The sequence below is a fragment of the Balaenoptera borealis genome, assembly GCF_965194805.1.
Source record: "Balaenoptera borealis genome assembly, chromosome: 18".
NCBI lineage: Eukaryota > Metazoa > Chordata > Mammalia > Artiodactyla > Balaenopteridae > Balaenoptera > Balaenoptera borealis.
The window spans coordinates 4,482,385-4,501,810 of NC_138877.1; the positions used below are offsets into that span (position 1 = coordinate 4,482,385).

General features: G+C 43.4%; 1 protein-coding gene across 3 annotated transcripts in view; it reads left to right on the forward strand.

The window, feature by feature from the left end:
- The window catches only part of LOC309615431 (phospholipid-transporting ATPase IB), a 537,980-nt gene that overhangs the window by 121,345 nt on the left and 397,209 nt on the right, over nt 1-19,426 (forward strand). For all 3 annotated transcript variants that reach the window (XM_082365034.1, XM_082365032.1, XM_082365033.1), the window contains exons 3-11: nt 2,301-2,400; nt 2,870-2,968; nt 3,876-3,921; nt 4,965-5,005; nt 9,436-9,509; nt 11,379-11,448; nt 12,080-12,207; nt 13,373-13,484; nt 19,097-19,262. In XM_082365034.1, the coding sequence (XP_082221160.1) occupies nt 2,301-2,400; nt 2,870-2,968; nt 3,876-3,921; nt 4,965-5,005; nt 9,436-9,509; nt 11,379-11,448; nt 12,080-12,207; nt 13,373-13,484; nt 19,097-19,262 (836 nt within the window). The remainder of the gene's footprint in view (nt 1-2,300; nt 2,401-2,869; nt 2,969-3,875; nt 3,922-4,964; nt 5,006-9,435; nt 9,510-11,378; nt 11,449-12,079; nt 12,208-13,372; nt 13,485-19,096; nt 19,263-19,426) is intronic.

Here is a 19,426-nt window from a genome sequence, read left to right on the forward strand (position 1 = left end):
GCTGTGTGTTTTGAGTTGTCAGGTTTTTTTAAAATAAATTTATTTATTTTATTTATTTATTTTTGGCTGCTTTGGTTCTTTGTTGCTGTGTGCGGTTTTCTCTAGTTGCGGCGAGGGGGGGGGGCTACTCTTCGTTGCGGTGCACGGGCTTCTCATTGCCATGGCTTCTACTGTTGCGGAGCACGGGCTCTAGGCACGTGGGCTTCAGTAGTTGTGGCACGCAGGCTCAGTAGTTATGGTGCACGGGCTTAGTTGCTCCGCGGCATGTGGGATCTTCCCAGACCAGGGCTCGAACCCATGTCACCTGCACTGGCAGGTGGATTCTTAACCACTGCGCCGCCAGGGAGGCCTGAGTTGTCAGTTTTGGCATTTCATTCTGTCATTCCAGGTTTGGTCACCGTCAGTTCTTATAGAAGTACATGTGCCTCAGGGGCTCTGTCTTCTGAGCTCTTGGCTCTTCTATTTGGTGCTTCTAATTAATGTGTATTTTAAACCCAGAAAATCTCTCAAGACTGTACTTCAGGTAAGAGGTGGCTTCAGAAGGTGAGATAAGACTTGGCAGGTACCTTTATGGATGAGCCTTTGAGCAGCTAAAGGAGGTGTGGTTCGTTTTATCCCTCAGGTCCCCAGTTTATGCCTTTCCATTATTTCACTGTTCGTTGATTATCTGCTATGTGCTAGGAACATACGAAGTTGAAGTTGTTTAAAAAAAAAAAAAATTCAGGGCTTCCCTGGTGGCGCAGTGGTTGAGAGTCTGCCTGCCAGTGCAGGGGACACGGGTTCGAGCCCTGGTCTGGGAAGATCCCACGTGCCGCGGAGCAACTAGGCCCGTGAGCCACAACTACTGAGCCTGCGCGTCTGGAGCCTGTGCTCCGCAACAAGAGAGGCCACGACAGTGAAAGGCCCGTGCACCACGATGAAGAGTGGCCCCCGCTTGCCGCAACTAGAGAAAGCCCTCGCACAGAAACGAAGACCCAACACAGCCAAAAATAAATAAATAAATAAATAAATAAATAAATAAAAATAAATAAATTAAAAAAAAAATTCAGCTGAGTAAATTTTAGAGATCTTATTGGCTTTACTCAGTGATTCGTGAGTCGGGCAGCTTCCCCTCGAGCAGATAAAGTAGCTCTGAGGAGTTGCACAAAGTGGAAGACTTTTATAGGCAAAAAGCAGTGGGACAAGGAAGTTACTAGCAAAGAGTCAATTGTTTGGGGCAAAGTCACATTCCTTTGGGGTGTATCAGGCCGATAACCTCCCTAGTGCTGACCAGGTGATTCCAGACTGACTGGTTAAGATTAGATTCCTGGAACAGGCTGAAGCTGCAATTAGGTCAGGCATTGAGTCTCGGTTTGATGATGTGGGCTGAGCACAAGTGACTCCATTTTGGGTCTGTTATTTCTTTTTTTTAACAAAGTAAACATTCATACTGTTCCCATAATCTATTCTGGGGGTACATAAATATAATACAGAGCAAAGCAGAGACTATGTTATGGAGGTGTAAACACCACCCTGTGACTTGGAGGAAGAAGAGCCTTTGCGAATTGGACCAAACTTCATGGGACAGCAAGATGGAAAGGACCGTTTAGCCCTGGAGACAGGGTGTGGAAGGAGGGGATGTCTCACGTGGAAGTGGAGTGTGAGTGAACGTGGCTGAATGAAGGATGTGTGGAAGGGGGGTTCATTCAGGTGTGGTTGAGCATAAAATATCTGTGTTGAGTAGCCAAAGGGACACATTGAACTGTTAATCACACGCCTGTTACCAGGGCACGCTTGATAGAGTTGACGTTCTATGTTGAATCAGCGGCTTTGTGATAAGAATTGTAGTGCATCACCAATCCTGGGGTAACAATTCTACCTTGATTTGTGTGAGTTACTAGGTAGATGCTTCACCTCTCTCTGTGTTCATATGTTACTGCTTTGGGAACATGTGCCTCTTTCTGTTTTGTGATCTTTGATACGTATATTTATCTTTACAAATATCGTTTATATGCTTAGTGTGTTCATAGCACAAGGCTCCTAGAAGGTGGGTACATTTCCCTGGTTACACCGTGTGACACTAAATGAACACGTATGTATCAAAGTTTGAAAACAAAGGTCACATTAGAAGATTTTCTTAGGAAAGGTGTCTTTTTACAAGACAAAGCTTTGTAGGTGAGGGCCAGCACAGCAATGTTCTTGTTCTGAGTTTTGAAATATTTTGTTTTTACAATCACATGTGTAATTTTGGAAACTTTGTTTTCCTGTTTTTTAGAATTTACATCCATAACTGATAGCAGCGTTTTCCTTTGTCCTCACAGTACGGCCAAGTACAGCGTGTTGACGTTTCTACCTCGATTCTTGTACGAGCAGATCAGGAGAGCTGCCAATGCCTTCTTCCTCTTCATTGCCTTATTACAGGTGACATTTTTTTAAAAGTTACTTAAAATTCATAACTTTAATTGTATGCAAAATAAGATCTTGCTAAAAGGTCACTTAACCGAGAAAGGGTCATCAGACTTGAATGAAGTGTGCCCCCTTCATCCGATTACTGTTTGCTTGAACAAATGGGATCTTTGCATAAAGGGAGACTTCTTTAGGTGTATCCTTCTTTGCTTAAGGATAATTGCAGTTACGAAAAGAGGCACTGAAAGAAGACTGTGGGATCCTACTTCTAACCCTTTTTTCTGATCCAAACACAAAACGACATTGGGTAGAATTTTAAAAATATGTAACAGACTTAGCTAGTTCTTAAAATAAGGTAATCACTTTGTAACAGAAATGAATGCAACAGAACTGCAGAGGAGTGAGGGGTGTGTGCCATATTTTCTTTTTCTCGGAGAGGGTTTTAATTTGCCAACTTCCCGCTTTTGGTCTCTTTATCTTACAGCAAATTCCAGATGTTTCTCCAACAGGAAGATATACCACCCTGGTGCCATTGATCATTATTTTAACAATCGCAGGCATCAAAGAGATTGTAGAAGATTTTGTAAGTTTTTGCTTTCAGATTAAAAAAAAACATTTATTGACTGTAACTTACAACTTATTTGCTGCTTTGGATTTTTTAAGACAGAAAAATTGGTCTATAGGCTAACTAGGCTCTCAAGTTTCATGATGGTATTTTTGGGGACAGAATGTGTACACACAGTGTCAACTCTACAGTGAAACGGAAGTAGTTCAATCTGTATTTCCTGATGTTAGGTTTATGGACCCGCTTTGATTTTTATTGCTGATGTTCCTTACATCCTTCTTGAGAGCGTGCTAGTCTGGGTAGCAAATGGAGGACTGAATTGCTGTCTAGTGTAGCAGCATTGAGGTTACTTTACAAGAATCTCCTCCTGCCTTATACTTGCTTCAGTGCATCTCCAAATTCATTGGCTACAGCCATATTCATGCTCTTTCCTGTTTTCTCTCTGTCCTCTTTTCAGGCTCTTGCTTCTCCCCTTCCTTTCCGTCTGTCTCCCTCTCTCATACATGCATGCACATTTTTCTGGGAATAGGTAAATGAATAAATGCAGTACAAATCAAAGCAAAGGTACTTTGCCCCCAAAGTTCTTTATCAATAAAATGAGTTCAGTTGTTTGTTGTTAGTTAATCTTACAGAATAATTCTTTTAGTTCAATCTAAAACAATCAAGGAGTAGAAAGTTTTATACTTCAAAGTGTTTTTCCCTTGCTGTAACCAAAATATAAGCATTTAAACTGCATCTACATTTACGGTGTTAGTCTCTGAATTTAGCGAGTGACGCTGGATCACGACCATTGAGCTGAATTTTAGGACATTAGTGTAGTGCCAGTTGATTTCCTTGTCTTGTTTTTGCTGGATCTTATTGTTTGCTGTTTCAGTTATTCAACTGGAACTTTTGAAACTAACACCTTTTTTTCTTTCTGTAACAGAAGCGACATAAGGCAGACAATGCAGTTAACAAAAAGAAAACGATAGGTAAGACCCCAGGCTGTCTCATTTTTTCCACTAGAAAACTTAAGAACAAGACTTGCAGTTAAAGAATTTTAAATAAGTAATTAATGGTGTTGAGATAAATTGAGGGAAATCTGGGACTTCCCTGGTCGTGCAGTGCTTAAGAGCCCGCCTGCCAATGCAGGGGACACGGGTTTGAGCCCTGGTCCGGGAAGATCCCACATGCCGCGGAGCAACTAAGCCCGTGCGCCACAACTACTGAGCCTGCGCTCTAGAGCCCGTGAGCCACAACTACTGAGCCCACGTGCCACAACTACTGAAGTCCGCGCACCTAGAGCCCGTGCTCTGCAACAAGAGAAGCCACCGCAATGAGAAGCGTGCACACCGCAACGAAGAGTAGCCCCCGCTCGCCGCAACTAGAGAAAGCCCGCACGCAGCAATGAAGACCCAATGCAGCCAAAAATAAACAAATAAATAAATAAATAATTGAGGGAAATCTATAAAATACTTTAAAAACAGCAAAATGACAAACACATCCAACAAAAGGTGAGTCCTGGTAATGAAGATCTGAACAGGATTTGTGTATTTTAGAGTTTTAGAAAAGGTTTTAATTTTCAGGAGCTAGACATATTTTATGTCCATAAAAGTCAAAGCATTCATAGCCTTGGTTTATAATTGCCCCCTACCTCTATCTACTTATTGTTGCATTTCTAGAACGGTAGCTCTGTGTTAATGCAGGGGTGGGGGGCGGTGTGTTTATGTGAGTGTGTGTGTTTTGGTGAATCTTGTAAATGCAGTGATTATTTTCTTCATATGGGCTAAATATGAATAGATGTAACTTATTTGCAAACATGAATATTTATGTGCATTCCTCTATATATGGTACATAAGTACATAGTTGGGGCTCCGTTTTGGGTAGTGATTATGTTACACGTTTATGTCTAAGGGTATGGTATGTTGGAATTAATCAGTGGAATTTTAAAAGGAGCCTTTTGGATTTTGGAAAGCTGCTTTTATGTTGATTATCATCAGTATTAACCGATACTTGTTTTGTTTTTCTTTTTCAGTGTTAAGGAATGGTATGTGGCATACCATTATGTGGAAAGAGGTAATAACTAATTTTAAAGATATGCCAGGAAGTACTGGTTTGGAGACCTGTAATTCATTGCTAGTGTTGATTTTGGTATAAAGTTTGTGTTAAGACACAAGCCATGTCCATGTCATGTAAGTGGTGCAGTGGGCTTTCCTAGAACGGGTGCATGTTTCCTCTGTTGCTGCATCTTCTAGAAGCCGTTCCCTGTGTCAGTTCAGAGCTGGGAAATTCATTGCCTCTGATGGATATTTCTGAAATTTCAAATCATTTTCTAGTTTCTGAATCCAAGTAAAGAAACATTTTCCCCTGGTCTTCTGTTGTTCTCTTTATCTCAATGCAATCTTTTAAAGATTTTTTTTTTTTAACTTGAAATTCTCACTTCTGACATTTTTGGTGGAAAGAGTTTGGGTTTGTGATTAGCCCTAAATATAAGAAGTGGTAGCCTGGGGGCTGGGAACCATTCTGGGTGGGTTCTGAGGCTGAAAGTTGCTGCTTTTAGGTTAACAAGAGCAAGGAGTGTTTGCCTCGCTGGAGTATGGGGTCGGTGGGGTTTGAGAATGGCGTGGTGATTTGATTGTTACTAGTGATAAATGGAAGATTGAGAAGAAATATCCTGTGCCATCTGGGTGTTTTCTAGCTACTAAAATTAGCCTTTTCAGTGAGTCTCTGTTGTGGCTGGAACTTAATGGTCACAAGATGTTTTTGGAGGGTGACTCTCATGACGCCAAGATTCAAAGCTGATTAACATGATTTCAGAAGAAAACTACATTTTAGAAGAGTAACATATAATAGTGTCTCTTGCTAAACATTTAATAAAATGTTTTAAAATGCCTCTATGTTTAAAATGCCTCTGTGACCTTGGGAGTCTGCAGGATGCCCGTGATGTGGTAACCGCAGCCTTCATTCTGGCTGTCATTTTCTTTTTACTTTGTTACAGGAGATCCATTAAGCCCCTTGGTGTAGTGTTTTGTGATAACACCTTAACCTGGGTAGCCATCCAGGAGTCCTGTGTTGTAAATATTAATTGACCTCACTCTCATTGGGAAGTGTGGTGGTTCTTGGTCAAGTGGTTGGAGATTCTTGCCTTCACAGAGGGTAGCACTGCTCTTAGTGTGCTATGGGAATTTGAGAACTCCCGCGGCACTTAGGAATGGCCTCTCTCCCTGATGTTCCTGTTGCCACTCCCCTCCCCAGAAAGTCACTCATACTGGCAGGAGTGGAGAATTATTTGAATTTGAGCTGTTGACACTACTTGAAACAGCAGACAATGGAGTCATGATCTCAGAATTCTGGATCTAGGAGTGGATGGATTCAGATCCCTAAAGCTCATTACTGTTTCCTTACACACATTTGGAGAGAAAAAAAAACCAACCCACCAACCAAATACCTGTTATGTTTTGCCACATGCATTTTTATTTCAATTAAAAATGGATTTTGTTTATTTAAATGGAGCTCTTAGTATGTGCCAGAGGCAGTGTTAGGCGTTGGGGATGCAGATAAGAATTAAGCATGGCCCCTGCCTTTCTTTTGCCTTTAAGTTGGATACGAACTTCAAATGTACAGAGGCTCTGAAATTTAATTTTTACCACCCTTCCTGATGTTGAGCCGGATTCCTTAGACTTACCCACACACTTTGATAAGCAGATCAAAGCACTGATAGGATGACTTTTAGCAACATTCCTTTGTCCTGATAAAATATTAAACAGTCACCTGCCAGGCCGTTTTTCTGGACTGTAAGATGCAGGGTTTTTGTTTGTTTGTTTGTTTGTTTGTTTTTTTACAATTCTTGATTTCAAAGAGATGAGTAACGTGGGTTAGGATAGAAAACAGCAAGCATAGTGCCCTTTTGTTACTGAACCAAACTGAAGTCTGCTCGCCCGCCTGCAGTAAAGCCAATCTACTAACACGGGGTCGTGGTGAAGGGAAGTGCAGTCTTTTTTTAAAAAAATTTCTGAATAGGTATACACGTGTGCTTTATTTTATTATTATTTTTTAAGAGATCTTTATTGGAGTATAATTGCTTCACAGTACTGTGTTAGTTTCTGTTGCACACCAAAGTGAATCAGCTATACATTTACATATATCCCCATATCCCCTCCCTCTTGACCCTTCCTCCCATCCTCCCTATCTCACCCCTCTAGGTCATTGCAAAGCACCGAGCTGATCTCCCTGTGCTATGCTGCTGCTTCCCACTAGCTATCTATTTTACATTTGGTAGTGTATATATATCGATGCTACTCTCACTTCGCCCCAGCTTCCCCCTCCCACCCCATGTCCTCAAGTCCATTCTCTATGTCTACATCTTTATTCCTGCCCTGCCATGAGGTTTATCAGTACCTTTTTTTTTTTAGATTCCATATATGTGTGTAACCATACGGTATTTGTTTTTCTCTTTCTGACTTCACTCTGTATGACAGACTCTAGGTCCATCCACCTCACTACAAATAACTCATTTTCATTCCTTTTTATGGCTGAGTAATATTCCATTGGCATTCTTCACAGAATTAGAACAAAACATTTTACAATTCGTATTAGAAACACAAAAGACCCTGAAGAGCCAAAGCAATCTTGAGAAAGAAAAATGGAGTTGGAGGAATCAGGCTCCCCAACTTCAAACTACACCACAAAGCTACAGTAATCAAGACAGTATGGTACTGGCGCAAAAACAGAAATATAGATCAATGATACAGGATAGAATGCCCAGAGATAAACCCACACACATATTTATGACACCTAATTTACGGCACCTAATTTACGGCACCTAATTTACGACAAAGGAGGCAAGAACATACAATGGAGAAAAGGCAGCCTCTTCAATAAGTGGTGCTGGGAAGTGCAGTTTTTATTGCAGGTGCCAAGCAAGGAGTCCAGGTGGCTAGTGCTCAAAACACCCGAACTCCCCAAAGGGTTTCAGCAAAGCATCTTTAAAGGCCAAGTGAGGGAGGAGCATCCCAGGGTAGGTGATCAGCTTGTGCACAGTTCTGTGATTGGTTGATGGTAGTAACAGGGTGGTGTCACAGGTTTAACATTATCGTCCTTAGGCGCCAGCAGGTCTAGAAGCTATGTGCTCATGGTCATCAAGCAGTTAATTTCTTCCATTTGGTGGGGGTTTTAATATCTGTAAAACGACCCAGGAATTGTGCATCACATGCTGTTATCCAGGTACTTCAGCCAGGAGCTAAAGCAGAGGATGGGGGGAGAGGTTTGTCCTGGGAAGGCCCCATAGGGTCCTGCTCAGTTAGACTTTGAGTTTTGAAATTATGCACCAGGAATAGCCTTTCTTGTGCTGTCAGAGAACTCCACCATCCTCACTCTCACACTCATGGTGCCCATTCGGTTACACTCAAGGCTAACACTTAGCTGTGCCTGCTTCATGCCTGGTGCTGGCAATATCCCTCCTTACTCATTGCATCAACCCTGCAAGGTCAGTGGTGGCATTTCCCATTTTATAAGTGAGGACACTGGAGTTCAAGGAGGTGGAAAGCCTGCCAGGCTCTGTGAGTTCATGTGTGTCTGTGAAGCTCGGATCTGAGCCTGGGCCTGCCTGGCTTGAAAGCACATGTTCTCTCCAGCCGGGTGTGTCTGTGAGGTTATTTAAAGGCCCTGTGGACCCTCGGCCGTGGGCTTGTGTCCTGCAGATGAGCACCTGTTTCCTTGGCTTGGGGTCTTCTGTGATTTTTTTCTGGCAATTTCTTGAGGCCACACGAATCTGTTTCATGTGGAGTATTTCCAGGGGACCTTTGAGATGCACTGTTTCTGCGTGAATTTAGTATTACCTTTTAATCAGACCACTGGACTTCCAGCCCGATGGCTTGGTTTTGAGTCCTGGTTCTAACACTCACTGGTTTTGTGACCATGACCCAGTATTTCACTTTGAATCTCAGTTTCCCCAGATGTAAAACAGAAGAAATTTGCCTGTGTTAACTCAGTTGATCCCCACAATAACCCCATGAAGTATGTGCTGATGACCTCGTTGGATAGATGGGAAAAGGGAGGCACCAGAGTTTGCATGAGTTGCTCAAGGTTTACGTGCACTAGGAAGGGGTCCCACGGGAGATTTGACCCAGGCGTCCAGGCAGGCTCTCGAGCTGTGCACTTAACCGCTTACCCCGCTGCCCACAGCTGTGGGGATAGATGTGCATGTGTCTGTAAGCCAGTGAATAACTGTGAGAAAGTGAAACCTGATGGTTGTTTTGACTCATCTTTTTTCTCCTGCTCCTTTTTTTTCTTCTTCGTTCAACACCATTGCAAAAAGGCAGTATTACCATTTGTCTGTATTGAAATGTTCCTTTTATTCTTGTTGAGGAAAAGAATTTGAGCTTCTCTGCCTTAAACTTCATGGCACACTTATACAGTAATTTTTTTCTCCCGATGTTTAACCACTTTTATCACCACTTGCGCTTTCCTGTCTCTCATGTTTCTGGGTCCTTGTTCCTGTGTTCTAGGTAGCCGTGGGAGACATCGTGAAGGTCGTCAACGGGCAGTGTCTTCCCGCAGATGTGGTCCTGCTGTCCTCCAGGTCAGGTGGCTCGTGGCATGGTTTTGAAATCGGTGTTGAGAACAATGGAGTGTTACCTGGTGTCTGCGGAAGCCTCCAGCTACCTTCCCTGCACCCTCTGGGTCACCACCCTCTCCCCCGCCTTTTCTTCCTTTACTCCTTTGCATTTTTTTGCCTTAACCCTGAGTTTTCTTTCTCCCATTCATTTCTTTGTACTTTTTTTCTGAAGTCTTTTTATATTTATCGATTCACTTTCATCTCATGGCTGTTCTGGGCTATTCCTCGTTTGTAGGGATACATTCCAGAGCAGTGGAGTGATTTGTTCGGTGGCATCGAGGTCACAGCGTGTCTGAAACTTCAGGAACGGCTCTGATGGGTCCAGCCAGCAGCCTTCTCCGTAGAATCCAGTGCCTCCCCTTATAGTGGTTCGGAGACCCACAGGCATTTCTCAGTGTGCACGTGACTTGTAGATGGCCCATATTTTGCCCCCTTTCTGTCTAAGCACCATTGCCATGTTTTTTAGGTAATTTTGTGCTACGGAGGTTTCATCACCAAGTGGTGTAAACGATAGACAACACAGCCCTTGACTTTTCCTTGGATGATACGTAAAAGTATATATCAAAGAAGGAAAGCCAAAATCAGGATAAGAATAAACTTCTGTTTGAGCGCAAGATTAAATTAGATGATGTCAAGACTAAACCTCCCTGTGCTGACGTGCTGCTGGGCGTCAGATCTCACACCGCATGTGTTTGATTTGAGTGCAGACAGACTCTCTTTTATGGGATTGAATCACTTATTTTGTCAGATTCTAAGGCTTAGCGCAAATTTTCTGCTTCAGATAAAAGGTTTAATAAAAGGACCCCAGGCCTGTAGAGGGGGAAGGGCCCCATATACATGGGGCAGGATTCATGTTTGTCCCTATTGAGTAGTAACAGAGAAACTCTCAGAAATAGTAAAACGTTGATCACTTGAGATAGTTTGGGTTATGAGTTTTGGGTGTGACCCTCAGAAAGCCAGCTTTGAATAAGGATTGCCTGAGCTGACATCACATTTTCCAGGTTCCTTGGTGTTTGTCCCAACTGGCCCGTTGAGCACATTACCCCATTTAATCTTCCCAACAGCCCTTGACAGCCTTACTTGGTACATGAAAAAACAAGGGCTACAGAGAGATCGTTCAACTCGCTGAGGCCACACGGCCAGGAAGGGCAGTGCCAGGAGATTGTAAGTGGCTTGTGATCATAGAATCTGTTAAACCCTAACTATGCTCCTTGGACCTGAACATCCAAAGCAGGAGTATAGTATCTGCCATTCTTATGTTTAAGCATGGCAGATGCTATACTCTATTCTTTGAGTTTTCTGTCCTTAAAATCAGGTGTTTTGATTAAAAAGTTGCCTGTTGACATAGTAAAAACTGCAAGGAAGAAAAACCCTGCCAAGCCTATGCCTTGATTTCTCAGTTCCTCTGGCCGTAATCTCCTTCAGAAGGGTGTGTGCTGGCCTGGCCTGGGCGACTGTTTTGGTCAAGGGCAGGCCAGCCTCTGACTTTCAGGGTCACCTGAGCCCACTGGGCGGTCTTAGCTGGGACCTCTTGTTTCCCATCACAGGCTTTTCCCCTTCCCATTCATCCTCTGTTATTTCTGTCCACTTGGAGTCGGGCGGCTGTTTTGTGGGGCTTGTGCGGGTAGATCATTGGAGAGACAGCTTTGTCTTGGCGCTGTGACCTCCACACACCTGTCTGTCTGTCCTGTCTGTCTCATCAGTCACTGTTCTCGTGGCGGTCAGTTATGACACCACTTTGAAGGGCCGGTCAACAGAGTTTCCATGGTTGAGGCTGTCTGAGCTGTGAATTGGTGGAGGGGACCTTACCCGACTTTTTTTTTCTCTCCTTAGTGAACCTCAGGCAATGTGTTATGTTGAAACAGCCAACCTCGATGGGGAGACGAACCTTAAAATACGTCAGGTAAAAAGTCACCTTTTATGACTTGCATTCTTATGGGGCCCAGATGGCAACGGTACTCCCCTCACGTACCAGTCAGTGCTTTTTCTGGAGGAAAGAATTCAATGAAGCACGAAGTCAGGACTCCACCACTGTACTGACACATCCATGCTAAAGTCGTAATCAACATACGCAAACCCTTTACAGAAAGCACATTCCATTAGCTGTACCCTAACGTGGCCATAAACACAGAATAAAGTACCCCTTTAACAGAGTGTGATATCTAGCACCCTGTAACTCTTCTTTAAAGAGAAAAAAAAGTCTAAGTCAAATACCTAAGATAGAAAAGAAAGACGTGTGGACAGAATCATCAAATGCAACTTGGTGCAGCAGAAAATTTGTGTCAAAATGAGTTATTAATTTAAACTTAAAATTGTTATTGTATATTGAATTCTTCCAAACCTTTTGTATTAGGTTGCTGTGGCCGAAGCTGCCTGTGAAGTCCATCCTGAAGGGCTGGTAGCTTGAGGACCCCACCCAACTATTCCATTTTAGTTGATTCATTATTTCCTTTTGATTAACAGTAGAGATGCTGAGTGTCATTCGTAAACCTGGAAGATTGTGTTCAGTTTCCTCTTTGGGTTGCACGTTTCAGGGTGTGAGTCACACGGCTGACATGCAGGTGAGGGAGGTGCTGATGAAGTTGTCTGGGAGCATAGAGTGTGAAGGGCCCAATCGCCACCTCTACGATTTCACCGGAAACTTGAACTTGGATGGGAAAAGGTATCGCTTCCTCTTGTCTTAGTGGATTTTATTTTAATTTATTTTTAATGTGGCTAAGAATTACAGGAGCTTTGGCAAATATCAGTTTGTTTTCTGGTTTCATAATATTTTAAAACAGATTTCTTCATGTTTAGCTTAGATATGGGAGACTGAGCTTTTCTTGAAACACCATGTTAATCCATTTAAACCTTCCCTTAAATTTAAGGAAAGACCTGATTTTTGGCAAGAAAATATTCCGAGGGTCTGAAATGAGGTTCACAGAACTGGCCTGGTCTTTCTGTGTGTATTACTCGCCAGGGAGGAGAGTAGTTGGTTTTGGCTGCTTAAAATTGTCCAGAAAAGCAGAAGAGAGATGTCTGAAGTGTATAAGAGCTGACAGTTATTAGAGAAACATCTTTTTTCCCTTTGCTTTCTTCTAAGTAGTCTGTGTTTTTAGCAAGTTGAATGAAAGGACCAGTTACCCTTCCTTCAGAACGTTCACTGCCCTGTTGTCTCTATTCTGTTGTCTCTGTCCTCCTGGCATTTATCATTTGAGTCATTTTTTGTCGTTACATTGGGGTGCAGTTTCTCTCTTCTGCTCGTCTTTAATCTGCATGCTTCTTACCACTGCTCCCCACCTTTATATTTTGAACAGACCCAAAGGGAAGGACCCAATCACGGGAATCAACCCATGACAAGTCTAAGTGTGACACCCTTCTTGGTTTCATGTAGTACACAGGGCTGTTTTATAGGCTCCCATTTTAAATTTCTAAATTATCACTCAGACTTTTATTTAATCATTAAGTTAGCTTTAACAAATTTGATATTGTAGCTTTGTTTTTTTTTCCTTAGAGTCTATAAACTGGCTTTCCCGAATGAATAAACTTCTGGTTATCTTCGTTTCCTTTTTGGATATTGAGTTTCATAAGAGTTATAAGAGACACAATTTCCTTTTAACGTTTTATAGGAGGAAAAAAAAACACCTTTTTCTGTGTTGATGAATGGATGAGATAAACCTTGGGTAGATTAAGCCAGGGGTAACCTTTATGGCCCCTGTGTCCCCGTGAAATAGTCCAAATTTGACTAAAGGAAACATTTGATTTATTGTGGGTTTATGTTTAAGGGGAAAATTCATGCTCATTTTTTCAAAGTATCATTAAATATAAATGTTGTTTCTTATTTTTAGCCCTGTTGCCCTTGGGCCTGACCAGATCTTATTAAGAGGTACACAGCTTAGAAATACTCAGTGGGTCTTTGGCATAGTTGTTTATACTGGACACGACACCAAACTCATGCAGGTAAAACATTTCTATGCTGAAAAACAATGCTGATTTTAGTCGTTTTTTCTGTTTTTTATGGAGTAGTGGGTAGAAAATGCAGATGTTGCATTTAGGAAGCTTAAGCTTTGTCTGTGAACCTAAATTTGGAAAGGAGGTGCTTTTATTTTGGTTCCTAGGTAGTTTCTCCTGAATTTCTGTTACTGTATCAAGTATTTGTTACCCCTTGCCTGAAATAATAACAGTCTTTGTTTTCTGGATTTAATGGGACAGTCGGTCCTCACCTATTTTATCTTCCAACGCAAGGGGGGGGGATTTGTTCTAACCTCTTTATTTCTCTCTTTACTTCTCCTCCTCACCCCATTAATTAAGATTTTATAGGAAACTGTCTTCTTTAACTGAATTCTAGGCAATTGAAAATCAGTTATCTTTGAATTCATGTTTATTCTTCATGTCATTTACCAAAGAGAAAAAAATACTAAAATGATTTTGTTCTTTCTCCCTGTTAATTTTTAAAAATTATTATCTGTGACTTCATAGCCCACGTTTCTTTTATGACATATTTTGCCAGACAGCTTTGAAATCCCGCATAAACCAGTGTCCCTACATGTCACTTCTTACATTTCTTCAGTATCACTCGGCATCTTATCTTGCTAATGGTCGCTGTTAACGAGGATTGGTTTTTCAGCTTGTCTGCCCTTTGATGTAACTTCTAAAGCACAGATTTGGCAATATTTCTTGATTTAAAAGTGTTTCGTGGCCACCGTGCACCATATCTTGTGCCAGGCTGTGTGGGTACAGTAGTGAAAGGCACAGTCTCGCCCCTGAGAGCCAGGCAGACCTGGGAGTGGTGGGGATTACAGAGCGGAGAGATGATTGTGTGATGCGTGTCATTACCGGGCACTGGGGGTCCACAGGGAAGGTCGTCCAGCCCCGGTTTGGAGGTGTCAGTTGACCAGATACTAAGAAGCCCATTTCAGATGTCACGTTGAAGAAGGAAGGCTGTTGTGTTGGTTCACTCCTCAAGTGGTGTAGGAGGAGAGCGTTAACCATTGATTAGAACCGATGGGGTGATAGAGCCCGGTGTCCACACCAGCTGGGTAATGCAGTGCAGACGGGGCGGGTGGGGGGCTGGATGAGAAGGGCTGAGAGACTCACTGGAGTTGAAGAAGATTGTTGGCGTTGCTGCATGACAGGCCTCGGTGTGCAGGGGGCTTGGCTTTGATCTTCTGGGGCGGAGGGTTTGTGGAGCGGAGAGACCCAGCGGCAGGAAGCTGAAGCGGAGCTGTCGGAGGCGTACGTAGTTGAGGAGTGAAGGATGGAGGGGCCACGGCATTTGATGACGATGGGACGCGGCCGGGCCGGGGTAGAGACAGATGCTGTAACCGCTGGCTCAAGTCTTTAGGGAGTGGGGGGGAGGGGAGAGCCGGTGGACTCGCTGAGGGAAGAGGCAGAAGGTCGTGTAGCCAGACGGCAGGAATTTTACAGGGGGGTTTTTTAACACGGCGTTAGAGGCAGGAAGTGTCGGAAGTATGACCGGCTCCGAGCAGCCGTTCAGCAGTGCTGTCTTCCGAAGCACGTGCGTCTGCGCGGAGCACCCCCGGCTGGGGGACCTCATGGGAGGGGTGTCCTGGGGGGGGAGGGGGAGGCAGGAGCAGGAAGGAGGGGAGGGCCCAGGGCAGGCCTGGTCCTGGAGTGCGGGGCCCCACGTGCGGTGGGATGGTTACAGAGGACGGGGTGTGTGTGTGTCTGTGTGTGTGTGTGTTCTGTGTGCGCGCATGCTGATTAGGGGGTGTGTGTGTCTGTGTGCATGTGCACGTGCGCGCGCTGATTAGGGTGTACAAAGTGTCTTGGTTCTGAGCAGCTGTGTGCGAAGACTTTCTCTGGCTGAAGAGCTGAACGCCCTGCCGCCTAGCGAGTGACCTCAGACTCCCCCAGGCCAGCGCCCACCGCTACCGCCTGACACTGGGAGCCCCGCTGGCCACAGATCAGTTCTGTTTTTACAACGAAGTGACAGATCCCGAGGCGCTCGCTCAGATGCGGGCAGAGCCCCAAGACTAGTTTTCAGAGTGTGCCTTTTACAAATGTAACCACTGCCCAAGATTCCTTGTACCCTGGAGGTTTTTTTTTTTTTTCAGGGTACAACGCTGTTTCCCTAGATCATATGCTGGTAATACAGCTTTGCAGCTAAGGTGTAAGAGATAACGAAGTGACGCTTAAAAATAATTCCATCCTCCCTTCACTGAGCAAGGTGTTTACTAAGTTACCTTGTGACGTTTGCATCCCATGAGTGTGCTGGGTGCCTTCCTTGCACCTACACGTGATAAACCTCTTTGAATGGCTTATTACAAGTTGACTGCTCAAGTACAGAATAATCCAAAGCCCCAGAAACACCTGTGCTAGACTCGCTGTGCCTTTAGGGCTAAAACAACAAGTAACAATAACAAGCTTTTGAAAGGAATATAATATAACACACATAGCTGGAAGCCATCCTGTTGGTGAAATAACACACATTGTCTCTACTTGTGCTACTTGACCACAGAGAGGAAACACAGTTGCTTTAGGGTTCTTCTACCTTTTTGTTTTTTAAACTCTCACCTCAATGCCTTCTACTCTTCTACTTCAAAGTTCCCTCGTTTCATGTTGAGTGTAGTTACGTGCAGAAATATTTCAATGTCTGATGTTTCTGTTGGTTGATTTAATGGGAAAGAGAGATTATCACCGTAATTCCAGCAAACAGTGCCCCATGCAATGTTCCAAGAAATTCTCATGTATTAACTCACTGATTGCTCACAACGGCCCTATGAGGAAGATACTATTTTTGTTTTCGTTTTCTAGATGAGTGCACTGAGGCATCTCTCAGTAAGTTAGCAAAGTTACATACCCGGTAAGAGAGAGAGCTGGGATTCCAACCTGGGCAGTCTGGCTCCCGAGTCCTTGTCTTAACTAGTACTCTGCTGACTGCTTTCTTAGAAGGGAATCAAATGTGTGAAATTCAGGCCAGATTTAAGTTTTTTCAAAATCTGACATTTTGGTCTATTTTGAACTCCATTACTCAAAAGTAGTATTTTCGAAGGATTTTGGAGAAGAACTTATAATGCTAGTAGGAATTTGCCGTTATAAGCTCACCCCTGCAAGGTGGAATGCTCAGGGGCTGGGGGTGAGTAGCTAGAGCTTGGCTTTCCTAAGTGCACGGGCTGAAGCCTGAAGTGTTGGATTGTTGCTCTTGTATTGGACGAAACATAACTTTTCTTAATCCTATTAACTGGCCAGGATTCAACCACGGGGAAAGGTCAAAGGTCAATAAACTCATGGCGTCATAGAAATAACGTTCACTGCAAATTTTTTTCTGCTTGTGCCTCCAACGAATGTTTATTAAAAATAAGATTAGCTTTTAAAAGATTGGGGTAGGCAGTCTTGAAACTGGTCTTCTGGCTCTTGCCGTGAGGCCAAAGGTGATGTGTGTCGACCCCATCGACCTTGAGATGATATTTGATTGATAAGTTGTCCTTTACTGATGGATTTCTATTTAGATTCTAGAGGAATATTTTTAAAAGTCTTTAAAGGACAGGTAATTCAGCGACTTGAAGTGGGAAAAAGAGTTTATGCAAAGGAAATGCTGCCGTGCTGTTTAGATACTTACAGGACTGCAAAATCGCCCCCATTGCAAGTCCCCGACTCCCCACCCCCGCAGAAAGCCATAGTCATGGTCGCAGCAATCCTGGGTTTGTGGGTAGAATTCAGATAAGTTTCAGCCGCCTTGTGGTAGGAACTTCTCGATGGAATGTAGGAAAGAATTGCCGCTCATTTTCATCTCGATTTTGTTTTCATGTTGTGACTTTATTTGTTTGTATCCTTATATTCAGAGACATTTTCATCCTAGCTCTGTTAGGGACCAGATGGGCTGGGAAGAGTAAGGGAGAGTGCTAACTCAGGTCTGGCCCAAGGCACCATTTTTCACGGCCAGTCAGCGCCCTGCAAGTATTCAGATCGCCTGATCTTGCGTATCAGTATTGCCTGTAAAGGGACAAGGCTCGTGACTTGTGGACGGAGACTGTGGCCTGAAGCTCCCGCCATCTCCCCCGTCCACTCCTGGCTTCTGATCTAGTCCAGGGTCTGTCCTCCTCCAGGAAGGGGTTGTTACCATCTGCCGTGTTATGTGTTAGTTTCCTGTCGCTGCCACAACAAATCACACAAACGTAGTGGCTTAAGGCAACACGAAGCTCTTAGGTTAGAGTTCTGTAGGTCGGAAGTCTGCTCTGGGTCTCACCCACATCATGATGTCAGCCAGGCAGCCTTCCTTTTTAGAACATTCTAGGAGGTTCTAGAGGAGACTCCATTCCTTGTCTTTTCCAGCCCTCTAGAGGCTGCCCGAGTTCCTTGGTTTATGACCACCCCTCCTCTGTCTTCAGAACCTCAGTGCTGGATCTCTTTGGCCCTTTGTCTGTACTCATGTCTCCCTCTGACCGTAACTGGGAAAGGATCTCTTCTTTTTCTGCTTTTTTTTTTTTTTTTTCTTTTTCTTTTTCTGCTTTTAAAGACCTGTGTGATTAAATCGGGCCCATTTGAATAATTCAAGTTAATCTCCCCAAGTCAAGGTCATTAATTTAATCACACCAGAAAAGCCCCTTTGCCGTATAAAGTAACATATTCATTGGTCCAGGTATTAGGACCTGGATGTCATTAAGGAGGGGAGTTATTCTGCCCACCACCACTGCCTTCAGAAATTTTTTTAATAAAATGACTTCAAGTGAATAACTGTCCAGGGCAAACAGTTCTGTTGACTTTTCCACTGCTGAGGGGATATAGTTCCAAACCTGATGTGCAGTGGTCCTTGAATCTGGTTTTAATGAATCTTTCTGGACTCACTCCCAACACTGGCTTATTCTCTAGCTGGGCTGGTTTCCCCACCGGCAGTGAGAAAGCAGGCCATGAGCGTTTACAGATGGCTGGGCTGTCTTTCCACTTTTGTTGTAGCTTCCTGCCCACATTCTGTTTGTGGTTTAGGACCCCGTTCAGATTTCTGCTGGCCACCAGAGCTTTCCCAGCTCTTCTTGCTTGTTTCTTGTTCACAGTTTTCCAAATGAACTCTTTGTCCATCCGTTTATTTTGACACCTATTGTTCTATTTTGCATTATTGATGTGTGTGTGTTTGTGTACGTCTTTTCTCAAATTTTGACCTACTGGGCTTAAAATAGCTCTTTGTTAATTATAGAGCTACGTTATTACTTTGAAGATTGTAGATTTTTGTGATGTAGAATCTTTGTTTCTCTTGAATTAGCAGCAGCCTGATTTCTTTTAAACTGGGCTTAAATGATTTGGAACTTGTATTCTAAGATCATTGAAAGTAGCTAATTTTATGCTAACATGTATTGTAAGAAGTACAGACTGAATCATGCAGAGTTGAAATGTGCCCTTTTAAAATGATAGAGTGTGTCTTCTGTGTTCTTCTTTATTTAAAACTAGCTGTTGATTCAGGAGCATAGTACACTTTTAAATCCCATTGGTTATTTGACAAAAAAATAGTCTTACTTTTTATTTGTTGAATTTGGTTAACTTACCTCCTTTTCTCCCTACTCTTTGCCCCCAAGTTTGTTCTGTGACCCTTACTGGCTTTAAATGCTCTCGTACAGAATTCCACCAAAGCACCTCTCAAGAGGTCGAATGTTGAGAAAGTAACTAATGTGCAGATCCTGGTGCTCTTTGGCATACTTCTGGTCATGGCCTTGGTGAGCTCGGTGGGAGCCCTGTACTGGAATGGGTCTCAAGGAGGAAAGAACTGGTACATCAAGAAGATGGGTAAGTGGCGGATGGCCTCCTTGTTGAAGCTGACCATCCTTCTAAGTGTCATGTATGTGTGTGGGCCGTGCCCTCCTTCTCTGCCCTTTGGCTGTTGTAGACAATGCCTGCCCTTCAAGGACCAAAAGATGAGTTACGTGATGCTGTGGAGGTGGACATATTTG